Source organism: Myxine glutinosa, chromosome 7 (genome assembly GCF_964187855.1).
Source record: "Myxine glutinosa chromosome 7, kmMyxGlut1.1, whole genome shotgun sequence".
NCBI classification, from domain to species: domain Eukaryota; kingdom Metazoa; phylum Chordata; class Myxini; order Myxiniformes; family Myxinidae; genus Myxine; species Myxine glutinosa.
In genome coordinates, this window is record NC_136267.1 from 34,727,490 (window position 1) to 34,749,749 (window position 22,260).

General features: G+C 43.7%; 2 protein-coding genes across 12 annotated transcripts in view; one reads left to right on the forward strand and one right to left on the reverse strand.

The window, feature by feature from the left end:
* Positions 1–22,260, forward strand: part of LOC137410750 (uncharacterized) — a 660,974-nt gene that overhangs the window by 413,281 nt on the left and 225,433 nt on the right. The gene's annotated exons all lie outside the window — the stretch shown is intronic.
* Positions 1–22,260, reverse strand: part of LOC137431107 (complement factor H-like) — a 287,920-nt gene that overhangs the window by 96,027 nt on the left and 169,633 nt on the right. For all 11 annotated transcript variants that reach the window (XM_078781438.1, XM_078781448.1, XM_078781441.1 and 8 more), the window contains 5 exons: positions 14,172–14,395; positions 10,163–10,216; positions 9,108–9,244; positions 8,891–8,971; positions 6,559–6,736 (listed from right to left, as the gene is read on the reverse strand). In XM_078781438.1, the coding sequence (XP_078637564.1) occupies positions 6,559–6,736; positions 8,891–8,971; positions 9,108–9,244; positions 10,163–10,216; positions 14,172–14,395 (674 nt within the window). The remainder of the gene's footprint in view (positions 1–6,558; positions 6,737–8,890; positions 8,972–9,107; positions 9,245–10,162; positions 10,217–14,171; positions 14,396–22,260) is intronic.

Here is a 22,260-nt window from a genome sequence, read left to right on the forward strand (position 1 = left end):
CAACACCTTGAACGCAAGCTGCCAGCTTGGAGAGCTCCCTCAGAGTTGCCGACGGGCTATTCTCACCCTCATTCCAAAGAAAGGAGACTTGCTCTATATTAAAAACTGGCGCCCAATCTCTTTGCTATGCACAGACTATAAAGTATTCTCAAAAGCCCTGGCATTGCGACTTACTCCTCATCTCTCCTCATTGTTGAAAGAAGACCAATGTTATTGTGTACCCAAGCGCTCCATCTATGACAACATCTCCCTCGTAAGAGACATGATTGAACTGTGCAAAGAAAACCCCACAGATTTGGGACTCCTTCTCCTTGATCAGGAGAAGGCCTTTGACCGCGTCGATCATCGGTACCTCTTCAAAGTGCTTGAACGGTTTGGACTTGGTCCGACCTTCATTTCTTACATTAAGATACTGTATAACAATATCTCTAGTGTGCTTAAGATAAACAATGGACTTGTTACACCCTTGCCTGTCAACAGGGGAATTCGACAAGGTTGCCCCCTCTCTGGCTTGCTCTATGCTCTCTCCATCGAACCCTTACTGGGTTATTTGCGTGCTAGACTAACCGGGGTTGGTTTTTCTCATCTTGAACGGCCCATTAAGGTGCTGGCATATGCTGATGATGTGTGTGTTTTTGTGCGGAACCTCAATGACATTAACGTTGTCCGTTATTGTCTATCCGTGTTTGAAAAGGCTTCTTCAGCCAAAGTGAATTGGGAGAAAACGAGCGCCATTTGGCTTGGTCCGTCATGTCACTCGGCACCCAAACTTCCTGCTCCTCTTGCATGGGCCACTGATGGCGTGAAATACCTTGGAGTGTTCTTGGGTAATGACGCCACAGTAGCAAAGAATTGGGCTGGTCTGTTGGATCTTGTTGAAGGGAAACTGCAAAAATGGAGAAATCTGATAACACAACTGTCTTATCGTGGAAGGGTCTTGGTGATCAACAGTTTGGTGGCCTCTACCCTATGGCACAGGTTCTTTGTGCTGCACCCTCCGGTAGTGTTGCTTCAACAGCTCCAGAAGTGCTTTGTGTCTTTCTTCTGGGATGGAAAGCACTGGTTGCGACCCGAGGTCCTCAGCTTGCCACTGACCGATGGAGGCCAAGGCCTGGTTGACATAAAGAGCCGGTTAATGGCCTTTCGACTCTCGGTTGCTCTACGCATGCTGTACATGCACCCCTCTCCACCTTGGGTCGGCGTCGCTCGTCGCCTTTTGCAGCAGGCGGGGAGACTAGGCTATGACCACGCTATATTCTTGATGGATCTCTCGCATCTTGATATGTCTCCCCTCTCCAGGTTTTATCAAAGTGTACTAAACGCATGGCGAACTCTAACAACAACAAGAGCTACGCATTCATACACAAAGCAAATGTTCTTGATGGAACCTTTGTTTTACAATTCAATTTTCCATGATATGCCTGCTGATAGGTGCCTCGTTCAACGCTTTGTCGCGAAGAACATAAAATCGGTCGCCGATCTTTTAAGCCCAAGTGGCAGTTGGATCGGAGCTGATGCATTGGCAAGCCTGGTTGGCGTGCGATCCTCCAGAGTTGTGGCACGTATGCTACGCTGTGTGCTTCATACCTATGTACAGCTTGCACCTAACTGGGAGCAAGTCCAAGCAGACAACGAACAAGGTGCCTCTCCTGCTACCTTTCCTGAACTTATTTGCAAGTTTTCTCTTGCCAACTCTCCTCCGTGTACCCCCTTTAGCATAGGATTCAATGGGGTTCCGAAACAAAAAGACCTCTATTTGGGTTGCGTAAGTTTCCTTTTGCAAGGGCAAATGACACAGCGGAGGGTTCGATGGAGAGACCTCTTACCTTGTTCCCCCCCATATTTTCCTAATTGGAAAGGATTCTATCATCCTCCTGTGCCGCCACGACATGGTGACCTCCAATGGAGACTTGCACACTGGATCCTCCCCTCTAACCACTTGCTGCACCGCTTCTCAAGTCTCCTAGCAGATGAATGTCCCTTTTGTAAAAGACCTGAAAACCTCTTTCATATTTATGTTGAATGTCAACGGTTGGCTCCTTTATTTATCTTTCTTAAGAATTGTTTTGGCAGGATTGGCTTGGTTTTCAACACTTGTGTTTTCATTTATGGCTTAGACATCTCACACAAGAATATGAATGATGTGTTAGGTAATTTCCTGCTTGCACAGGCAAAAATGGCAGTGTATAAATCAAGAAAAAGAAAAGTTGATGATCCCGGAGCTAATGAGGAAAATGCCTTATTCTTGTTTAAAAATCTTGTGACGAGCCGTGTAAAGTTAGACTTTGCCTTTTTCTCCATAACAGGAAGGCTGCCACAGTTTGAGACCAAATGGTGCGTGAAAGAAGTCATTTGTAAAATCCTGGAGAAACGTTTACTGTTTTGTGAAATGTTTTGTGCATAATTTTTACTGTATTTTACTGTATTAATATTTTTTTGCTTGTTTCTCTGCTTGAAATGACAATGTGACCCCTATTTGGGGGTTTTCTTTTTCTATTTTTATAATAAAAAGATACAAAAGTCTCTCTCTCTCTCTCTCTCTCTCTCTCTCTCTCTCTCTCTCTCTCTCTCTCTCTCTCTCTCTCTCTCTCTCTCTCTCTCTCCACATCCATACATGCTTTACAAGACTCAACATTGCGAAACCAACAGTACGAGCCAGCAATCCATAAAAGAGCAGCATAAAGGACAGTGCAGGGGAGAACCACGCAGCAGGGGGGTGGGAGGAGAAGGGTGGAGAAGAGACTCCACCAAAGGCCCCAATCGCCCCATGCTCCCCCAGATAGAGATATCATAACATTATCTCCAGCAGTGTTGCAGGAGCTGGGTGCAACCAATGAGTGGTGCCTAGATACAGGGTGGGCCAATGAGGCAACTGTTCTGGCACATTCCATCGACAGAGAGGCAGACGTCAGAAACACCAAGGCAGCGTTCGGGAGCACAGAAAGGGGATTGCTCAATCCCCATGCCACGCTTCTCCTTGGGCTTTATAAGTCGGGAGATTTGAGCAGATCGTTGATATTGGCAGGCCTGGGATCTGAGACAAGCAAGCTGGTGACCAGAGGATTGGTGGAGCGTGTGAGCGAGGGAGGTTCCGTGCATGGAACGAGCCAGCCCGCAGAGAATTCCTAAATGCCTTGGTGGTACATAAACACTGATTTACGCCATCTCTCTCTTGCTTTCCCAAAATCTAATTAGTTCCCTTTGAACACACAAAGCATCAAGGAGAAGCCCTTGTCCCTGTCAGGGCTGGCTTACTCACTTCACAGTTTCCTCAGAGCACTGCACGCATTCACCATTTGCATCTCTCCTTACACTTGGCATTACACTCTGTACTCACCTCTTATTCCCCCCTCTCTTTCATTCGGACAGCATAAGCCCTCTGGGTACGTCCGGTGAGGGAGAGAGCGCAAACACACCTCAAACTTCTTTCTACTTCTCTCTGTACCTCTTCCTTACCTCGTTTCCCTGGAATGACTGAGACACCTGAGTTGTAGAATTGTGACTAAGACTGGGCTTCTGTGATTGGGGTAAGAGCTTTCTTCCATGACATTTCTTGTAAATATGTGCTCCTTGTTAAATTATATAAACTATTCTTGGGAAAAATGCCAGGGGCATAGAAAAGGCCCCTTTATATGGTATGCGCCATGTGGCAAACTATAGAAAAAAGGGATATTCCATAGCTTGTCGGAAATGCCAAACAACAAAAAAGAAGGGACATTCAAAAAAGATTGTGTGCATGCTGTACCACCCTTGTGTTCTTATGAGGAACCAAGTAATGCTCGAGAAAACTTCATATAAAGGGGGTGCCCATTTGATCCATACAGCTGCATGAAGAAGTAGATGGATTGTATTTGCCAGGTGTAGGGCGATTGCAATTCGTTTCCCTGCTTCTATTGGACGAAATTGGCTGCAAATTTCAGAAGTAAATACTGTCTATGTCGAGGTAATGTCTTCCAAATTTCAGCAATGTCCGTGGATGCCTTCTTGAATTTTATTAAGAAAACCCCCGAATTCAAGTTGGTGTCTGTCAGTCCGTCCGTCCGCCCACCATAAAAGTGTTGGCGCTCATATCTCAAGGACAATACATTGAAACTAGCTGAAACTTGGACTGTACATTGGCCAATTCGTCTAATTAATGGCTTTCAAAACAAATTCCACCTCAGTACCAAAGTTGTTGCTTTAAAATGAAATACCATCGGACCCCGCTATTCGCGGTTCCGCGTATTCGCGGTTGATAAAACGCGACCTGTTTCTCTATTCGCGGAAAAGTGTCCCGCAAATTCGCAGCTTTTTTTCTATTCACGGCCATGTTCCACGAATTTGCGGTTTTTCATGGGTGCGAAAAAAATTTTTCACGAGCCATGAGCTTGACACATTGATGAAACCCATCTTTCACCAACCTTGCATAAAGCAGCTGGACATGTGCAAAAAAACATCTTCTACGAGCCGTGATCATGACCTGCTCCTGTGTTCGCTGCCATGTGTTTCGCGTTTTCATGGCTTTTGCGGGATATCCCGTCATTAACACTGTGAACAGCTTCACGTGATATTACACCGTTCACATGTAAACAATGTTTCGCGGTATATCCCGTCATTCACACTGTGAATAGCTTCACGTGATATCCTGACGCCGTTCACAGGTAAACATTGCTTCGCGGGATATCCCACCAGCTGCATAACATGTTATCCCCACGAGTTACTGTACATAATGAAAATACTCCACAGTATCTATTAGTGCAATTAGCTGTTTCCCTTTTCCCCATTGAAACAATGGCATAGCATGCATTCGTGGATTTTCATTGACATTCGTGGATTATTGCCGACATTCGTGGTTTGTTCTTCACGATTCGTGGATTTTCACGATTTGGGAACCAATGCCCCCTTTTTCCATTGAAACAATGCCCAGCTATTCGCGGTTTCGCCGTTCGTGGATTTTCCAGGAATGTATCCCCCACAAATAGTGGGGTCCCACAGTATATACAAATATATACACCTTCGTTTTGGCATCACATATGAAGCTTGTGGCCAAAATCATGTGTGTCGTTTCAGAGAAGAGAGCAAATACCTATTTGGGGGGATCAACCTCCCCCCCTCCCCCTTTAGACCTCCTCAATGCGTGCAGATTTGGATTTTGTCGCAGATTTGGATTTTGTTTTGAAAGCCATTAATTAGACGTATTGGCCGATGTATAGTCCAGGTTTCAGCTCGTTTCAATGTATAGCCTTTGAGATATGAGCGCCAACACATTCTGGGCGGATGGACGGACGGATGGACGGACAGATTGACAGACATCAATGTTGATTTTGAGGGTTTTGTTAATAACTCAAGAATGTGGAAACAGCCGTTGCTGAAATTTGAACCATATTGACTCGACGTACAAAGCATTTACTTCTGAAATTTGCAGCCAATTTCGTCCAGTAGAAGCAAAGAAACAAATTTTTAGTCCCTGTGTTAAAGTTGCATACAGAGAAACTGTTTCATATAAATCGAGGGGGGGCTTCCTTGATTTTCCAAATTGCCTGATTGTCATATTCTATTGGCTAGAACATAGTGTGTGAATAGTTACAGGGAGTTCAGCCCCGCCGTTTCATCAGCGAAAGCCAATGTCCCACTTGCAGTATCGCTCAGACGTTTTGATGAATAGCAGTGGAGCGTTGGGAAGCGCAGTCATTATCTGGGGTGATTAATTTGCCAGGAAGGAAAGGCGGGATTTGATTTCTGGACCCTTCTTAAATTAAGTGTCTCAGACGGTGTCCGTGGTTGCCTAGCAACCCGTCAAGCCACAGAGTTATCCGCGCTTTGTCGGTTTCAGGGTCGTCGGCTGGGAACTTCTACTCACGTCCCCTGTTGGAGTCAAATCCGAAACAATATTGTCCAGGTAGTGCTAAACTGCCAGGTTTTGAAAGTGCCAATGAGACAATTTGTGTTCTCCAGTGTTCAGGTACAGTATATAATTCCATTGAAGTAAAATATACATTTTAAAGGTTGGAGAATTTATTTATTTTTTGTTAGAAGTTTTCCGCCATTGATGCAGCGTCTTTTACCCCCACCTCATTTAACATGTTAGAATAGTTATTGATACCTGTTGTTTGTATCCTTTATGATTTTAAAAACAGTATGTTTCCTCTTTAAAATGAATTTCAAACAGACAGACAAAAACATTATCTCCCCTTCTGCACATGCACGATCAGGACAAGATGCCGTACAATTTGTCAAATTCAGAGCTAAAGTATTGCTGAACTGTAAGTTTATGTTCCGCTTCTTTTTCAAAATATAACCTTCAACTGAAAGTAAGTGTAGTAGTTCCTCAATCAAAAACTAACGTTTGTAGACAGACAGACAGACAGACAAAAAGACAGACAAAGTTAACCCTTTGCATAACCCCGTTTTTCGTTTCCCGCACCAGCTAATTACTGTCTTGTGAATATTAGTTGGAAAATGCTTTGTTTAACCTTATTAAGGAGATAAACTGTTGGATTTAACTGGTAGTGTTGATAGAGTGCAGACACAATGGGCCAAATGACCTCTTCCTGTGTCAAATCTCATTGTGGAACCTGCCTTGCACTCCACCTTCATCTTCATCTTCTCCTGTCGTGGTTCCTCCATCATCCGTCACTCCACCCGTGTGATTATCCAAATTTTCGGTTTCCCCGTCATAAACCTCGTATTCATTTCTGGGAATAAACCAGAACTCATGAAAGAGCAGATGGAGCTCAAGCTTTGAACTCATTGGGCTCTAATGGTGGAGGGAATGGGTGGGCACAGGTGTAGTTGGATGGTGGAGAATGAGAAAAAACAGAGAGTAAAACAAAGTCAAATAATATTTAAAGCACGCATTTTCAAATATGCAAGAGAATAAATTAATAGCAAAGTAAGAATCGAAAATCAATGGCAGTGTATTAATTAGAATGTGATATATTCTCAAACCCCATGGGTTGACATCCCATTTGGTCGGGATCGGTAGGGATAGATTTCTCCTTAATTGGTCCCACTGGTAAGAGAGATGAGCTACGTCACAAGATGGCAACAATGGCACCAAAAGTGGTACAGGAAGTTCGATCACTTCCCCGCAAGGTCACACAACTGTGTCTGAAATTGGTGTTGTCTCACTTCCCTGTCTGCATCAGTGTGTGTAATTTGGGTTAAGTGCAGGGTCACCTCATGGTTGTGGGGTACCTCAGGGTTCAGTTCAGGGACCCATATTATTTGTAACCTTATATTAATGATTTGGACAATGGAATGAATGGATAACTTTCCAAATTTTCAGAGCACACCATGGTTGGAGGTGAGACAGACAGTTTAAGAAGGTGGTGATCGTAAAAAATTATTCGAGTGATAGTTATGTGTTGTATTGTTCAGTACAAGTGTGTTGTTAAGGCTCATATACAGGTCGTGAACACAAAAATGGAACCACCAATAAAAGTCACTTCATATGGTGATGTCTTGAGGAAAGGGAAGTGACGGTAGTGACGGTAGTGACGGCACTTCCCCCAAGCTCAGTGGCTGTTTTAAGTGTTTATCTCATCAACATGTCCGTGTGTGTGTGTGTGTGTCAGCTCTATGATGAGCCTTAGCCCAAGTATGTAAAAAAATTAAAAAAGTAAAAAGCGGAGCAGAGAAGGGAGTGGAGAGAAGATCCATTGTGCAGTGCTGTGTTGGTGTGTTTGTGTAGTGCTTGCTTTTCATCTTTTCGATTCACTCAAGTTTGGGAAAGCACAACTGTCGATTGAACATCAATTGTTTTGGAGACCTTGGGGGTTTTGTAAAGGTGATCAAATGTAAGAAATTTTAGGCACTTTTGTGGCATGTGCAACTGACTGGCAGATGCAGTTTGATGTTAAGAAATGTAAAGTGCTGGGAATTGGTAAGAATATTAGAAACATGGAGGACAAAATGCAATGGGGCAATCTTGAAACGGGTGACACACGAGAAGGATCTGGGGGTGGTTTCGAAAATATGGGGTGTAAGCAAACAACACCGTGCCAGCGATCCACAGGAAAAACTAACCGGAAATTTGGACAGGAATTTGGGAGGCCTCACCGACGTACAATATTGTGTGCAGTTTTGGTCACCACAGCTGAGGAAAGACATCTTACCACAAAGAGGTTTCAGCATGGACGATTGGATTGATTTGGGGTTTGGTTCTACCAAGTTATGAGAAGCGCCTCAAGGAGACAGGACTTTATACATACGAAAGGAGATGATTACGAGGAATTGTTCAAGAGACGTTTAGGATAACGAGGATTACAAACCAACCCTCAAATTTATCTATGCGATCACCCTTTAGAAGTGCAATCCCTTTAACTGGACATCACCTGCATCCACCACTTTTTCCATGCAGTAAAATCGGATTTCCAAGAATCCGGAATCTTTTCAATCCAGAAACAAAGGAAACTATCTCCTCATCCAAGTGCTTGCTCGATACTCCGAGACTCTTTTTCCAGACTACAAGGTATTTTTGAACACTTTCACAACATACGGCTTTGCAATGTGTTCTGGCATTCCTCCTTCCTTTCTTTCACTCCTGGATACTGTGGAAACCAGATCTTTGAACAGAGTTAACATTCCCCACCAAGAGGGTGATGCACATGACCTGCTGTTTTATTACACATTTATCATAAGAGCATCACAGAGCTTTCGTCTCAAAGTGTCATCTGAACTTATCCATTCCACCCTTTTCATCCCTCCCCCAACCAACAATAATCTCTCCCTTGTGATTCAATAAAAGGTGCATGCATTCTGCTCACCTTCAATCTTTTGTACCCCCCATCCTCCTCCAAACCCCCCCCCCCCCCCACCCCACCGTATGTCTGTTAAAATAATTTTCCAATGAATGAGTACATTGCTGTTTTGGAATTTTCAAACAGGAACACATCAGGAAGGTACTTACCTCATGATACTCAATCTCCAAACACTCTTCTTGTTCGTCTCTTCCCTGCCTTTCATATACTTCCACATTACTCTTTAGCACCTGCACACAACCACCAGCATCTACAGGTAAACTTCACAACGTGGCTTCATACAATGTCCTCATTTAAACATTTCTTTGCCCAGTCTACCTTCTTGTGTACAGAGAAAACAAACTCCCAAAGGTATAAGATACCCACCTTGATCTGCCAGTATTTTTTCCCCGCAAAGCAAAGGAGTGTTGGTTTGGAAACATGAGGGTTGAGCCAAGTCAGCCGAGCCTCTCTCAAATTGTTTGCTTGAAAACTTAAATTTCCTCCAGAACCCCCTCGCATGTCTAAAAAAAACAAATGCAGAAAACCATTCTATTTTTCTCCTATTCCAGACTCGCAACAAATCCTTACAAAGTTCCAAGGGCCATTTGTGTTACTTTATCACAGTCAAGCCAAAAATAAACTAGAGAGGTTCCAGGGAACCTGAACTCAACTGGTCTATATCAATATGGTTAGAATATTATATGTGTTGAGGTTTGTTACATACTGTCTACACACCAAGTTTCAGCCTTCTAGCTACATTAGGAAGTACCAGATTGACAAAAGTTGATTTTTCAATATGGCCACCCTGCCGCACCCATTTTTGGGCGTGAAACGCCCAAATCCAATCCCAAACTAGTTTATGTCTTAAAGATGCTGCGTAACAAGTTTCATCAAATTTCATCAATATTTGTGACTTTTAGAGCGTAGACGTCGAATTGTTTACAGACGACAGACAAACAGACAGACAGACAGACAGACGGACGACGGACACTGGGTGTCGACAAAAACTCAGCTGGACATAGTCCAGTTGAGTTAATAAAGTTAAATGCGTCAACAAAGGTGGAAACCGTCGAGAAGCGTTCATGAGCTTAACGATAGAAAGGTATTTCATATTTGATTAAACCTGAGATTCTCCAAATAAGACACAGGTGAGGTGGGTTGGCTTGTTTGGAATTCTGATCAGAACCACTCGCTAATCAAGCAGGGAACCATGGTCCAAATCACCTCGACCATACACAATGTTTCTCCATTGTCCATTAATATCTATGTCCTTCATCTAAAAGTACACTGATGTTTCCTCGTGTCCTTGTCCGCAATGTGAGTTAAGTACAAGCTCCTCCATGAGCCTCAGACCACTGTAAATGAAAAAAACAAGTTTAACAACCCGCCTTAGGATAATGTTTTTACAAATCACAAAGGTGTTGAAATGCACTTGTTACCTGCATCTTTATGAAGGGACACATTCCACAGGCCTGTTTGGATATTCTTGAAATCTTAAGTGGGATTGAGGAGGCAAAAGGGAAGAACAGTGAAGGTGAGATCCAGGTGCATATAAACTGAACAAAACTGCAATGACAGAAAGAATACAAGTCAGAAGAAGTCATTTTGGCATTGCTGAGAAGCTAAACTTACTTCATCACATTGGTCATTGTGCATGTTGCAACAAACCAAATATAAAAGAACAAAACTGTAGCGATGGAGTAGGTTCCATTGTAGGCTGAGAATGTTCATGTAGAATGTTTCTGCAATATGCTGGAGGTGGTTGTGGCCTTGTGGGAAAATCGACACTTTTGATATTTCCAAATGACAAGTTATCCGGCCAAACTCAAAAAAGGAAAATAAACAATTTGATCGAAGAAACAAATGCACTTTGAGAAAAAAATTTGTGAGGATAGAAGAGGATAGCACTTCTCGTGATCGAACATGGTTAATAATGCTCTGAAATCAGCTTCAACTCGAAAGGGACTCGGTAGAGAGCGTACCTCCACCTGGCTGAACAGTTTATGTTGTGTATCCCACTGATAGGCCAGATCGGGATTCTGACCTGAACCAAAACCTAATCGGCTTCTTCTTGTCCCTGGACCAACTCATCCACCTAGTTTTGTCATAAAGTATGCACAACTTTTTGAAATATCATGCTATATGTAGTTTTTGGGCCAATTGCTTAATGGTGAAGAATCACTTTAAAAAATTAAAACATTCTCGTGTCTGGTTCCGGATTCAGATTTTCACCAAAATCGAATCAGCTCTTCCTTATCACAAACCCAACTTGCCCACCAAGTTTCGTCCGAATGCATCCAGAAGTTTCTTTTAACCCCATCACTCAATGGTGAAGAATCACTTTAAAAATTCTCTGATCCGGATCCGAATCTTCACCAAAATTGAATCAATTATGCCATGTCACACGCCCAACCTGGCCACCAAGTTTCGTCCAAATCCGTCCACAACTCCTTGAGTTATCGGGTGGCACGTCGACTTGAGGAATAACAGTTTATTGAAAGAAGACTTAGGCCAACCAAAACAGAGAATCCAGACAAGAAAAGTACACCATAACAAAATATAAAAATAGTAAATAAACAAGAAGACATCATGAAGAGCACGAAACTTACAAAATCAACCCCTCCCCAAAATAAAAAAAAGTTGCCATGGATACATCAAATTGTCCATTTCATTAAGATTAAAATTGGCGATCTTAATCAAAGCTCAGGAGTATGACCTTGAGTTGACATACGACCTTAGAAATAGGTGGTTTCCCAATTCAGTGATGCAATATTTAATTGCTGTTTAATTTTCAAGTCAATCAGATGAAAATTGATGATTTTAGAAATTTGACCTCAAGATGACCTTTGACCTCAAAACCAATAGGCTTCTTCCTTTTGACGAAATCTACCATCTGGTGAAGTTTCATGAAGATCGGTTTAAAATTGTGACCTGTCGGCGATTGACAGACCGACAAACAGCCTGACAAACAGACAGACAGAATAGTGCACAAGACCAACCAATATACTTGAAACATCTTCAATTTTGCAACTGATAAAAGGCATAAAACGATACGATAATAAACACGAACTACAAAATAATTATCTTGGGAACCACTAGGTCGCACAAGTAGCACAGACAAGCTCACAGCCATGGTATCCAATAGAGAGAATATCAAGTGGGGCAAAGGAAGAGGGCAAAGAGAGGCAGTCCACGAGCTCCTGGCTCAATTCACCAACTCAACCTTCTTCTGGTACGTCTCCGATCTAACTGACTGCCCCCCCACTGTAGCAATCCGCACCCCCATGGGTGGCCCCTTTTATCACCTCCCTCACAGCCATACCCACATTGCTCAATGTATCCCTCTCTCACAGCTCGGCTCCGCCAACCTCGTTCATCGCGTGGTGCTATCACACGGGACAACTGATTTCACAGCGCCGCTCAGACCACGGCATACATAAGAACAGGACAACTTCTCTCTAACAGGTTCCTAGTTAAAGAAAATGCTCTAACCTACGCAAATATGCATATGATGCTAAATTACCACACTAGCTAATATGTAGCGTTCCAACATAATGTGAAGGTTCATATTGTTGGTGGTCTATTTTTTTTTCACCAAATCTTCAAGAAAGCCAGCCAGATCTGCTCTCTGAGCCTTCTAACCATCCCAGGATGCATTCTTTCAGTAAACACATGTTCTTCCTTCTGCTGGTTGAACGGCAGAAACCCAGCCTTCCCATCCACCTTCACTCTCTCATTCCTCCTTTCTCCCTTTATCTAAATGGCTTCCAGAGACTGTTCACAATTGCCTTGCTTATTAAGTCAACTGATGCCCCACTGTCAGTACTTTGGCATGTTCCCCTCTGTCTCACCGCTCTTTGATAGGACAAGATTTTGTATTAAAAAAACATTTCATTGACTTGGCATAACAAGCCTTAACTTGCGGATATTGAGGGCCTTTCTTGGTAGTAATCGAAGCATGGGCCCTTACTCTAACATCTTCTGCCAGTTTTAGATAGGTTGAAGGTGAACATGTTGAAGGTGGGGATCTCTTCCATTCCTCACCTGGTGTACTCCCTTGTCATTTCCTATTCCGTGTTTTTTGATGGTTTGCCTGTAATTGGCACTAAAACATCCTGCAGATCTGCCATCTTGATGGAAGAAAGTGTACCCGTGCTTTTGCTTTGCAATCAATGTTTAGCACCAATTCTAAAAATTAGTGGAGGAGTCAGATGTCTGATGAAAATGCTGGGAAAATTCTTTACTGTGAAAATGATGTATGAATACTAAATTAGGCCTTTTGCCATACCGTGTGTGTGTGTGTGTGTGTGTGTGTTTTTTTTTAGTTTTTTTTTACAGCGATTCAGTTATGCTCGCCGGACACTTTCAACCTGCAGTTACGAGCAGAAAATGTGTGATTCAAATCTTCTTTTGAACATAATTTTCAGAATTTCGATTTTAGACAAAAGAGTGGCAATTTCAAAATGGTTAACCCTAATTTTTCTGCTCCTGAATGCAAATCGAACTCACAGAAATATAGGAATATGAGACATATCCATGGATGAGAGGAGTTGGGTTCATACCATTTCCTGTTAATGCAATTAGCTAGCAGCGGGCATGTTAATAACTAACTAACTAACTAACTAACTAACACACACACACACACACACACACACACACACACACACACACACACACACACGCCTCTTCTTTCACCAACAGATGAAAAAATTCAGCATAATCTATTTTGTGGCCCCAGAACCACAGAAAAATTATACATTTATAACAGCCCTCACAGCCCATACAGCTCCTCCTCCCACCCACCCTCTTCTTCTCCCAAACATGATAAATAGTAAATATCATTATTTTAACTTGCCCTGTGCGTCGACAAGCCCTAGATATTACCTTCCCATTGGTGTTAAAAAGCACTAATGTTTGGTATAAAATGCGCTCAACTGGAAACCTTTGGGCCTTTCACGGCCCACATCATATGGGCTGCAAGATGTCAACTCTTTGGATGAGTTGATCATAAAGTTAATTAAATTTTTCGTTTTGCAGAGGCACACCCCTTCATCACAGGTAAGTTATCCAAGTATTTTGGACTTCTTTAAAAGCTTTCTGAGCCGTTTCACAGGCCAATCCTTGCATGGCACGCATGGTATACATCTAGCCATCCTGATGGACCTCATCACTAGGAGTTTCAGCACATGCATGCCGTGCATTCAGGGGTACCCATGTCAAGATTCGCATATCAAGTGTGGAGCACTTCCTGCCCCCTGTCTTCCATCAGTGCCGGTGTCCCTTCTCTGAACCAGAAACATCAATTCAAAATAAAAACTGGCTCCCATGGGTCAATGATTGGTTGGCTGTAAGTGCTTCACTGTTCTCCAGCCTTCAATGGGTCCAATATTTTAACTTTGCAACTTTCACAGGATGTAAATGATAACACTGAGTAATCATTAAAATTACCATTGGGCTGGCATGACAGGGTATCCATCGGCCAGCGAGATCCTCGACAGGTTATAACTTCAGAGCCCACGAGTCGTGTTCCATCATTACATGTTGCTTTCGCCAGGATGAACACATTACGATCATACTCATTAAAAGGTCTCATCACCTCGAGATTCCCCTGAATGAGTTGGGGTTTTTTGAGACAGCATTGGATCTCTCCCTCTGGACCTTTGCCAAGACACCTATGAGAAAGGAAAAAACCAATAGCGGTGCAAGATTTTTATTACAGTATTATTATTGTTAGAATTATGACCACTACTTATAAAACACAACAAAATGTGTTTTTCATGATCCATATTTTCTTGTAACATTATTATTGCTTCACTTACGTATTTTTAATGATGACGGGTGAAGCCGAGGGCTTGAATTGCTTCATTACATCATTGGTTCCCTGTGTATTTCGTGCATTGAAAATCCACATTGAAATTAAAAGCCACTTCATACATTATTCAAAGTGGCTTGGTATTGAGCAGGTAAATATTTGTTTCTTCGACATCACCGACATGGACTTGATCATAATGTCAGTTCGATGTGGCATGCTTACCGTTCCACTTCCACTGTCTTATGTGAACGTTACAGATATCAGGTACAAATAGTTGGTCTGTATTCGTATGTTTCCAGCTGTGTAGCAAGCGAGTTTTTCTCAGCCTAAGCCTCGGTCATAGATTAATTTCGTATTTATAAGTATTACAAGTATAACTAGAACGGCACTCAGCAGAGAGCATACATACCTCCACCTGATTGACCAAATCACTCAATGGTGAAGAATCACTTAAAAAATTAAATAACTGTCATATCCGAATCCATATTCAGATCTTCACCAAAATCGAATATAATTGTCCTTGTCACACATCCAACATGTCCACCAAGTTTTGTCCAAATCCGTCCGCAACTTTTCGAGATATCCTGCTATGTATCATTTTTGGCCCTATCTCCCAATGGTGAAGAATCACTTAAAAAATTATCGTCGCTGGATCCGAATTCGGATCTTCACCAAAATCGAATCATTTCGTCCATGTCATATTCGCTAACTCTCTGCCAAATTTCGTCTGAATCTGTCTCCAACTTTTTGAGATATCTTGTTCACAAACAAAGACAAACAAACAAAAACAAGAAGACGTCATGCAGAGCACGATACTTGCAAAATCCGCCCCCCGCCTCGCCGCCAAAAAAGGTTTCCATTGATCCATCAAATTGTCCATTTCATCAAGATTAAAATTGACGATCTTGATCAAAGCACGAGTGAACAGGACGAAAAGCGACGATTTTTCAGATGAAGAATGATAATAATAATGCATTTATTTTATATAGCGCTTTTCAGGAAGCCCAAAGACGCTTTGACAGAGTGCAAAACATAATGCATAGCAAAACATAAAAACAATTGCAAAAAAAGAAGAATCAATAGGGAAATATTCAAAGCACAAAGGAGGGAGAAGGAGAGGAGATAGTCAGGGGTTAGATGCTGTGGGTTAAATGTTGAATGCAGTGTTGAACAGGTGGGTCTTGAGTGATGTTTTGAATGTGGTGAGTGAGGAGGAGTCTCTGATGGTGTGAGGTAGCGAGTTCCAGAGGGTGGGAGCAGCGATGGAGAAGGCCCTGTCCCCCCAGGATCTAAATTTGGTCCGGATGGGGGGGGGGGGGTCAGGAGGTTGGTACCAGCAGAGCGGAGGTTGCGGGTGGGAGTGTGTCTGGAGAGGAGGTCAGCCAGGTAGGATGGGGCCAGGTTATGGAGGGCTTTGTAGGTCAAGAGCAGGATTTTGTACTGGATTCTCTGGGAGATGGGGAGCCAGTGAAGCTTGTAAAGGACGGGGGTGATGTGGTCACGGGTCCAGGAATGGGTGAGTAGACGGGCAGCGGAGTTCTGAATGTATTGGAGTTTATTGGTGATTATTGAGGGTGAACCATAGAGGAGGCTGTTGCAGTAGTCCAGACGGGAGGTGATGAAGGCGTGGATGAGGGTTTCTGCAGCCGTGGAGGAGAGGGATGGACGGAGACGGGCGATGTTTTTCAGGTGAAAGAAGGCTGTCTTTGTGATCTGTTTAGTGTATTTGTCGAAGGAGAGGGTTTGGTCAAAGATGATGCCAAGATTCCGGATGTGAGGGGAGGTGGATACTGGGAAACCGTCGATGTTGAGGGCAAAGTTATGGGTGGACTTGGTGAGCGTTTTTGGGCCAATGATGATTATTTCAGATTTATCACAGTTAAGTTTGAGGAAGTTGATTTGAAGCCAGGATTTTATTTCAGTGATGCAGTTTGTCAGGATAGAGTGGGTGGCGGTGGAGATGGACTTGGTGGAGATGAAAAGCTGGATGTCATCAGCGAAGCAGTGGAATTGGAGACCATGACGGCGGATTAAGTGACCGAGGGGGGACAGGTAAAGGATGAAGAGGAGGGGGCCAAGAACTGAACCTTGGGGGAGGGGAGCAGTGGGGGATTTGCAGTTATTGATGGAGATGAACTGACGTCTGTCAGAGAGGTATGATTTAATCCAAGAGAGGGCAGTGCCGGTAATGTTAAAGGTGGTTTCAAGTCGGGTGAGGAGGATGGTGTGATCGATGGTGTCAAAGGTGGCGCTGAGGTCGAGGAGGATGAGAATGTTGAGGTTGCCAGCGTCAGAGGAGAGGAGAAGGTCGTTGGTGATTTTGAGGAGAGCAGTTTCAGTACTGTGGTTGGAGCGGAATCCGGATTGGAATGTTTCATACAGGTTATTGGCAGAGAGGTGATGTTTGAGTTGAGTGGCTACAGCGCGTTCCAAAACCTTTGACAGAAAGGGTAGGTTGGAGATGGGTCTGAAGTTATTTAGGGTGTCAGGGTTTAGTCCAGGTTTTTTCAGAATGGGGGTAACAGCAGCAATTTTGAGGGATGGTGGGACGATGCCTGTAGACAGGGAGGAGTTTATTGTTGCAATGATAAGTGGAGAGAGAGCAGGAAGGGAGGCCTTGACAAAGCTGGAGGGGATGGGGTCAAGAGTGCAGGTGGCAGTTTTCATTCCGATGAGGAGTTCAGAGAGGTCAGCAGGGGAGACTGGGGAGAATTGAGACAGGGGATGGCAGGATAAGGGGGGGCAGGTGGTTTGAGGGGGAGCGGGTGCGGCGGTGGTCAAGCTGTTGTAGATGTTTTCAATTTTGCGTTGGAAGAATGAAAGGAACGAGATGCAGTTTTCTATTGTGAATGACTGGGTGGTGGTGTTCAGGGGGCTGAGGAGTTTGTTTATTGTAGAGAAGAGTGCTTTTGGGTTTCCGGAGCCAGAGTGGATAATTTGAGAGTAGTAGGCGGAGCGGGCGCGGGAGAGGGCATCTTTATAGTGTTGTATGTGGTCCTTGTAGGCCTGGGAGTGAACTGTGAGACCTGTTTTATTGCGGAGTCTTTCAAGATTATTTCTTTTTTGATTTTAGATGATGATGATTTTAGATTTTAGATGTAGATGATGATTTTAGAAGTTTGACCTTGAGTTGACCTTTGACCTTGTGACCTCAAAAATAGTTGGTTTCCCTATTTAGTGAAACTGTGCAAATGCTGTTAAATTTTCAAGTCAATTGGATGCAAATTGATGATTTTGGAAGTTTGACCTTGAGTTGAACTTTGAACTTTTGACTTCAAATAGTAGGTTTCCCAATTCAGTGAGGCACTATGCAAAGCTGTTAAATTTTCAAGTCAATCAGATGAAAATTGATGATTTTGGAAATTTGACCTTGAGTTGACCTTTGACCTTTTGACATCAAAACTAGTTGGTTTCCCAATTTAGTGACTCAATGTACAAATGTTTTTCAATTTCCAAACCAATGTGATGAAAATTGACGATTTATCAGATTAAAATTGATTATTTTGTACGTTTGACCTTGAGTTGACTTTTGACCTTTTGACCTCAAAAATAGTTTGTTTCCCAATTCATTGAGGCACTATGCAAATGCTGTTCTATTTTCAAGTCAATCGGCTGAAAATTGACTATTTGTCAGATGAAAATTGATTATTTTGGACGTTTGATTTTGAGTTGACCTTTGATCTTTTGACCTCAAAATAGTTGGTTTTCCAATTATTATTATTATTTTTTGGATTCAAGATCGAGGCTCGTGAAAGAGCTAACATTAATCACACAAAAAGTCAAACCGACACAAACCAACACATAAAACAAAAAATAAGGGGAGAGGTAGACAAGATGCGGAGAGAGGGCGAAGGACACAAACACAACATTTGAGAGCAGAGACATCAAGAGAACTGTGGGAGGGAGAGGGCTTCGAAAAAGTGTATCTGGGGTGAATTAGCGGGGGTAGAAAAGATCAAGGTTTTGGATGGGGGAAGATAAGAGATGGTGATGAACAGCTATTTTAAAGACCTGGATGGAGGAGTGGGATTGAAGGGAGTGGGGGAGTTTGTTCCAGAGGTGGGGAAAAAGGGGAATAAAAGAGTGAAGGTGAGCAGAGAGCCTTGATTTTGGCAGTTTAACCATAAGAGGGTTGCTGGCAGATCTTGTACGACCTGTAGGAATATTTGGGGGACAGAGCACAGAGAGAGCTGGGGGAGCAAGGCCGGAGAGGAGTCGGTAGAAGACAGAAAGACCACCAACATGCCTGCGGTGAGTGAGTGAAAGGCCCTCGGAGTTAGCTTCATCGCAGGACATTCCAATGATTCTGAAAGCTTTGGTTTCAACAGCGTGAAGTCGAGCCAGGTGTGAGGCAGGAGCACCGGCCCAGAGGGGGGGGGACCAGTATTCCATTGAGCTGTGGATGAAAGCCTTGTATGTGGTGAGGAGCTCAGGTGTGTCAAGGAAGGACCTCGCACGACGGAGGACGCCCAGTCGGTGACTGGCTTTGGAGGCCAGCTTGGTAATGTGGTTTTCCCAAAGAAAGATCATGGCAGATAGTGAGACCCAAAAGCTTGAGCGACAGAACTTCTTGGAGAGGAGTGTTGAGAAAGTAGATGTGAGGGTTTTCCAGTCGGTCTTTTCGGAGAGACATAGTAAGAGTGTGACATTTGTCAGGATTGAAAGACATGTTCCACTTGTTTGACCAGTCTGTGATTTTGTCCAGGTCTGCAGAGAGTGAGGAGGCTGCAGACTGCCGATCTGAGGGATGAGGAATGGAGCGGCAGAGAGTGGAGTCATCAGCAAAGAGATAGAGAGGATTTTCCAAAGAGTTGGAGAGATCATTGATGAAGACCAGAAAAAGCACAGGGCCGGCCCAGAACACTACCTTGGGGAACTCCAGCCAGAACAGGAAGGGGCGATGAGAGAAACCCATTCAGGGCCACACGTTGACTACAACTAGAGAGGAAGTCCCCAAGCCAAGCATGGAGATTTCCATGGATACCATAGGAGAGTTTGGTGAGCAGAGCTGGGTGCCAGACCGTATCGAATGCACGTGATATGTCAAGGGAGACAGCTCTGATTTCCTGTTTGGCATTTAGGACCTCCATCCATTGTTGAGACAGCAGAAGCAGCATGTCTAGAGTAGAGTGACCTGGTCTGAAACCAAATTGATGATCAGAGATCAAGCCATTGGAGAAGAGGAAAGATTTGATTTCCGAAGCAATGATGGATCCATGACTTTGCTGATAATTGGGAGCAGGCTGATTGGTCTGTAGTTGCAAGGATCTGTTTTTGCACCTTTTTGTGTAAAGCGGTAATGTTGGCTGATTTCCAAGCAGATGGCAGATGACCTTGAGCAAAAGCGAGGGTTTAGAGAACAGAGAGAGGGAGTGAAAGAGCGGCAGAGCAGGTTTTAGGACCCGTGGGCTGATGGCATCTTGTCCAGTTGCAGAAACAGAGTCGAGGATTGACAGAAATTTCTGCACCTTGTCAGGAGAAAAGGAGTCCAGGAGCAGCTGGGTACAACTGGGTGCGGTGGGTACAGAGAGGGATGGGTTTGGGATACAAGATTTTGGGGCAAACACAGAGTTGAGGCATTCAGCTTTTTCACGTGCGGATTCAGCTGTGTCGCCGTTTGAGGTAAGGGAGGGGATGGAGGGGGAACAAACACCAGAAACAGATTTGACCAGGCGCCACCAGGATTTGGAAGCGGGAGACAGGTTTGGAAGTTCGGTCTTGAGAGTGGAGAGATATTGTTTCCTGGCTCTCCTGAGGGTGGACACACTTGTTTTGGGCTTTGTGAAAGGAAATGAGATTTCCTTCCATTGGATTTGCTTTCCAGGAGGCGAAGGCAAGTTGTTTCTGGGCAACTGCCTCACCACAAGATTCCGTGTACCATGGACGGGAGGAAGGGTATGAAAACTGAATTGCTTCTAAAACTCAATTTCTTCCCATATCTCTCTCCAAAACTCCTCCCGTCTCTCCAATCTCCTTTGAAAGTTCCACAATTACAGCATGTGATACAATAAACCTACGAGGTATTACCCTAACTTCAAATCTATCATGGAATCCACACATTACACAAATAGCTAAATCTGCCTCGAAGAAACTGGGAGTCCTGTTCAGATGTCGAAGATTCTCCTCCTCTCAACAGTTGCTCCAACTCTATAAAGGATTGATTCGTCATTGTATAGAGTACTGCTCTCACATCTGGGGAAGTTCTAGTTCCACATACTTACTGGACAGAATTGAATTAAAAGTAATTGGACTTATCAACTCTCCCAATCTGACCTCAAAACTTGACCCGCTCAAATTACGTCGCAACGTTGGCTCTCTTTCTCTTTTCTACAGATATTACTTCGGTTTTTGCTCCCAATAAATTGCTGCCTGTATACCTCCGCCATTAGCGAGACCACGGATTACTCGACAAGCCACTACATCTCATGATTATTGTGTGGCCATTGGCAACTCAAGGGTGGGCCGTTATGATGTTTGTTTCTTCCCCTCCACTGCCAAACTCTGGAACTCTTTACCTTCACATGTCTTTCCAAACACTTATGATGTTCCCCGTTTCAAAAAGCAGATTCTCTGCTTTCTCAAAAACTCTTAGACTATTCTCTCCTTCTTTACTTTTCTATCAAAGCAGCTCTTTTATTTGGCCTGGCCTCGATGAGGACGACATAGTCTTTGCCTGGAGACTTCTCCAAAAAAAAAAAAAGAAAAAAAAAAAGAAGAAGATGAGATGGGATAAATCTGTGCACGAGAGAGAGCAATTTACTTTGGAAGAAATCCCAGGATGAGTTGATGTCAGAGGCGGTAGAGCTGGGAGACCAGTCCAGATGATTGATGGCTGCTTGAAGACCGTGCCAGTTGGCCTGAGTGAAATGCCAGACTCGTCGATGCTGAGGAGGCTCTCTGAGAATAATTGTCAGAGAGATGTCCACTTTAACAAGCACATGATCAGATGAGCCGATTGGAGCAGAAGAAGAGCAGCAGACATTTTCAGGGAAGTTAGTCATAACCAAGTCCAGAAGAGATGATGCTCCGTTGACTGAGATCCTGGTCGGGAAATTGACAGATTGTGTCAGTCCAGTCCCAATGAGTCGCAGAAGTCCTTTGCTAGGAGCCATGGCTGGTGAGAGAGTTGCCCACACCCAGCCAACTGGCATGGTGACAATTGAAATTACCACATATGAGGAAGAGAGAGTTGGGATGAGTAGATGGAAGTTGGTCCATATTATCAGACAGCGAGATGTAGATGGAGTCATCACTGTTTGGTGGACGGTACAACACACATATGAACAAAAGGTGGGAGCGAAGGGGAAGCCATAGCCAGAGGTACTTCTGGGGGTGAGGTGGAGAGAGGGCAGTGCAAGGAGATTGAGGAAGAGAGTTTTGCAGAAAGTTGATTGAAGTTGTGTTGTTGATCAAAGTTGACTGCAGAAAGTATGGATGGACTGAAGGAGAAGATGAACAAGTGGAAGGAATGTATGGAGACAAAAGGTCTGCAGGTGAATATCAGAAAGACGAAAGTGAAGGCAAGTGGTAAAGTATGTGGTGAGGTGGAAAGAACTGGGAAGTGGCCCTGTGCTGTGTGCAGGAAGGGTGTCGGTGTGAATTCCATTCAATGTGCAATGTGCGCTGAGTGGGTTCATCAAAAATGTAGTGGTCTGAGAGGGTCATTAACCAGTGTGGCAGCTACATTGAAGTGTAAGGTGTGCACAGAGGGAGCTGCAGATGGAG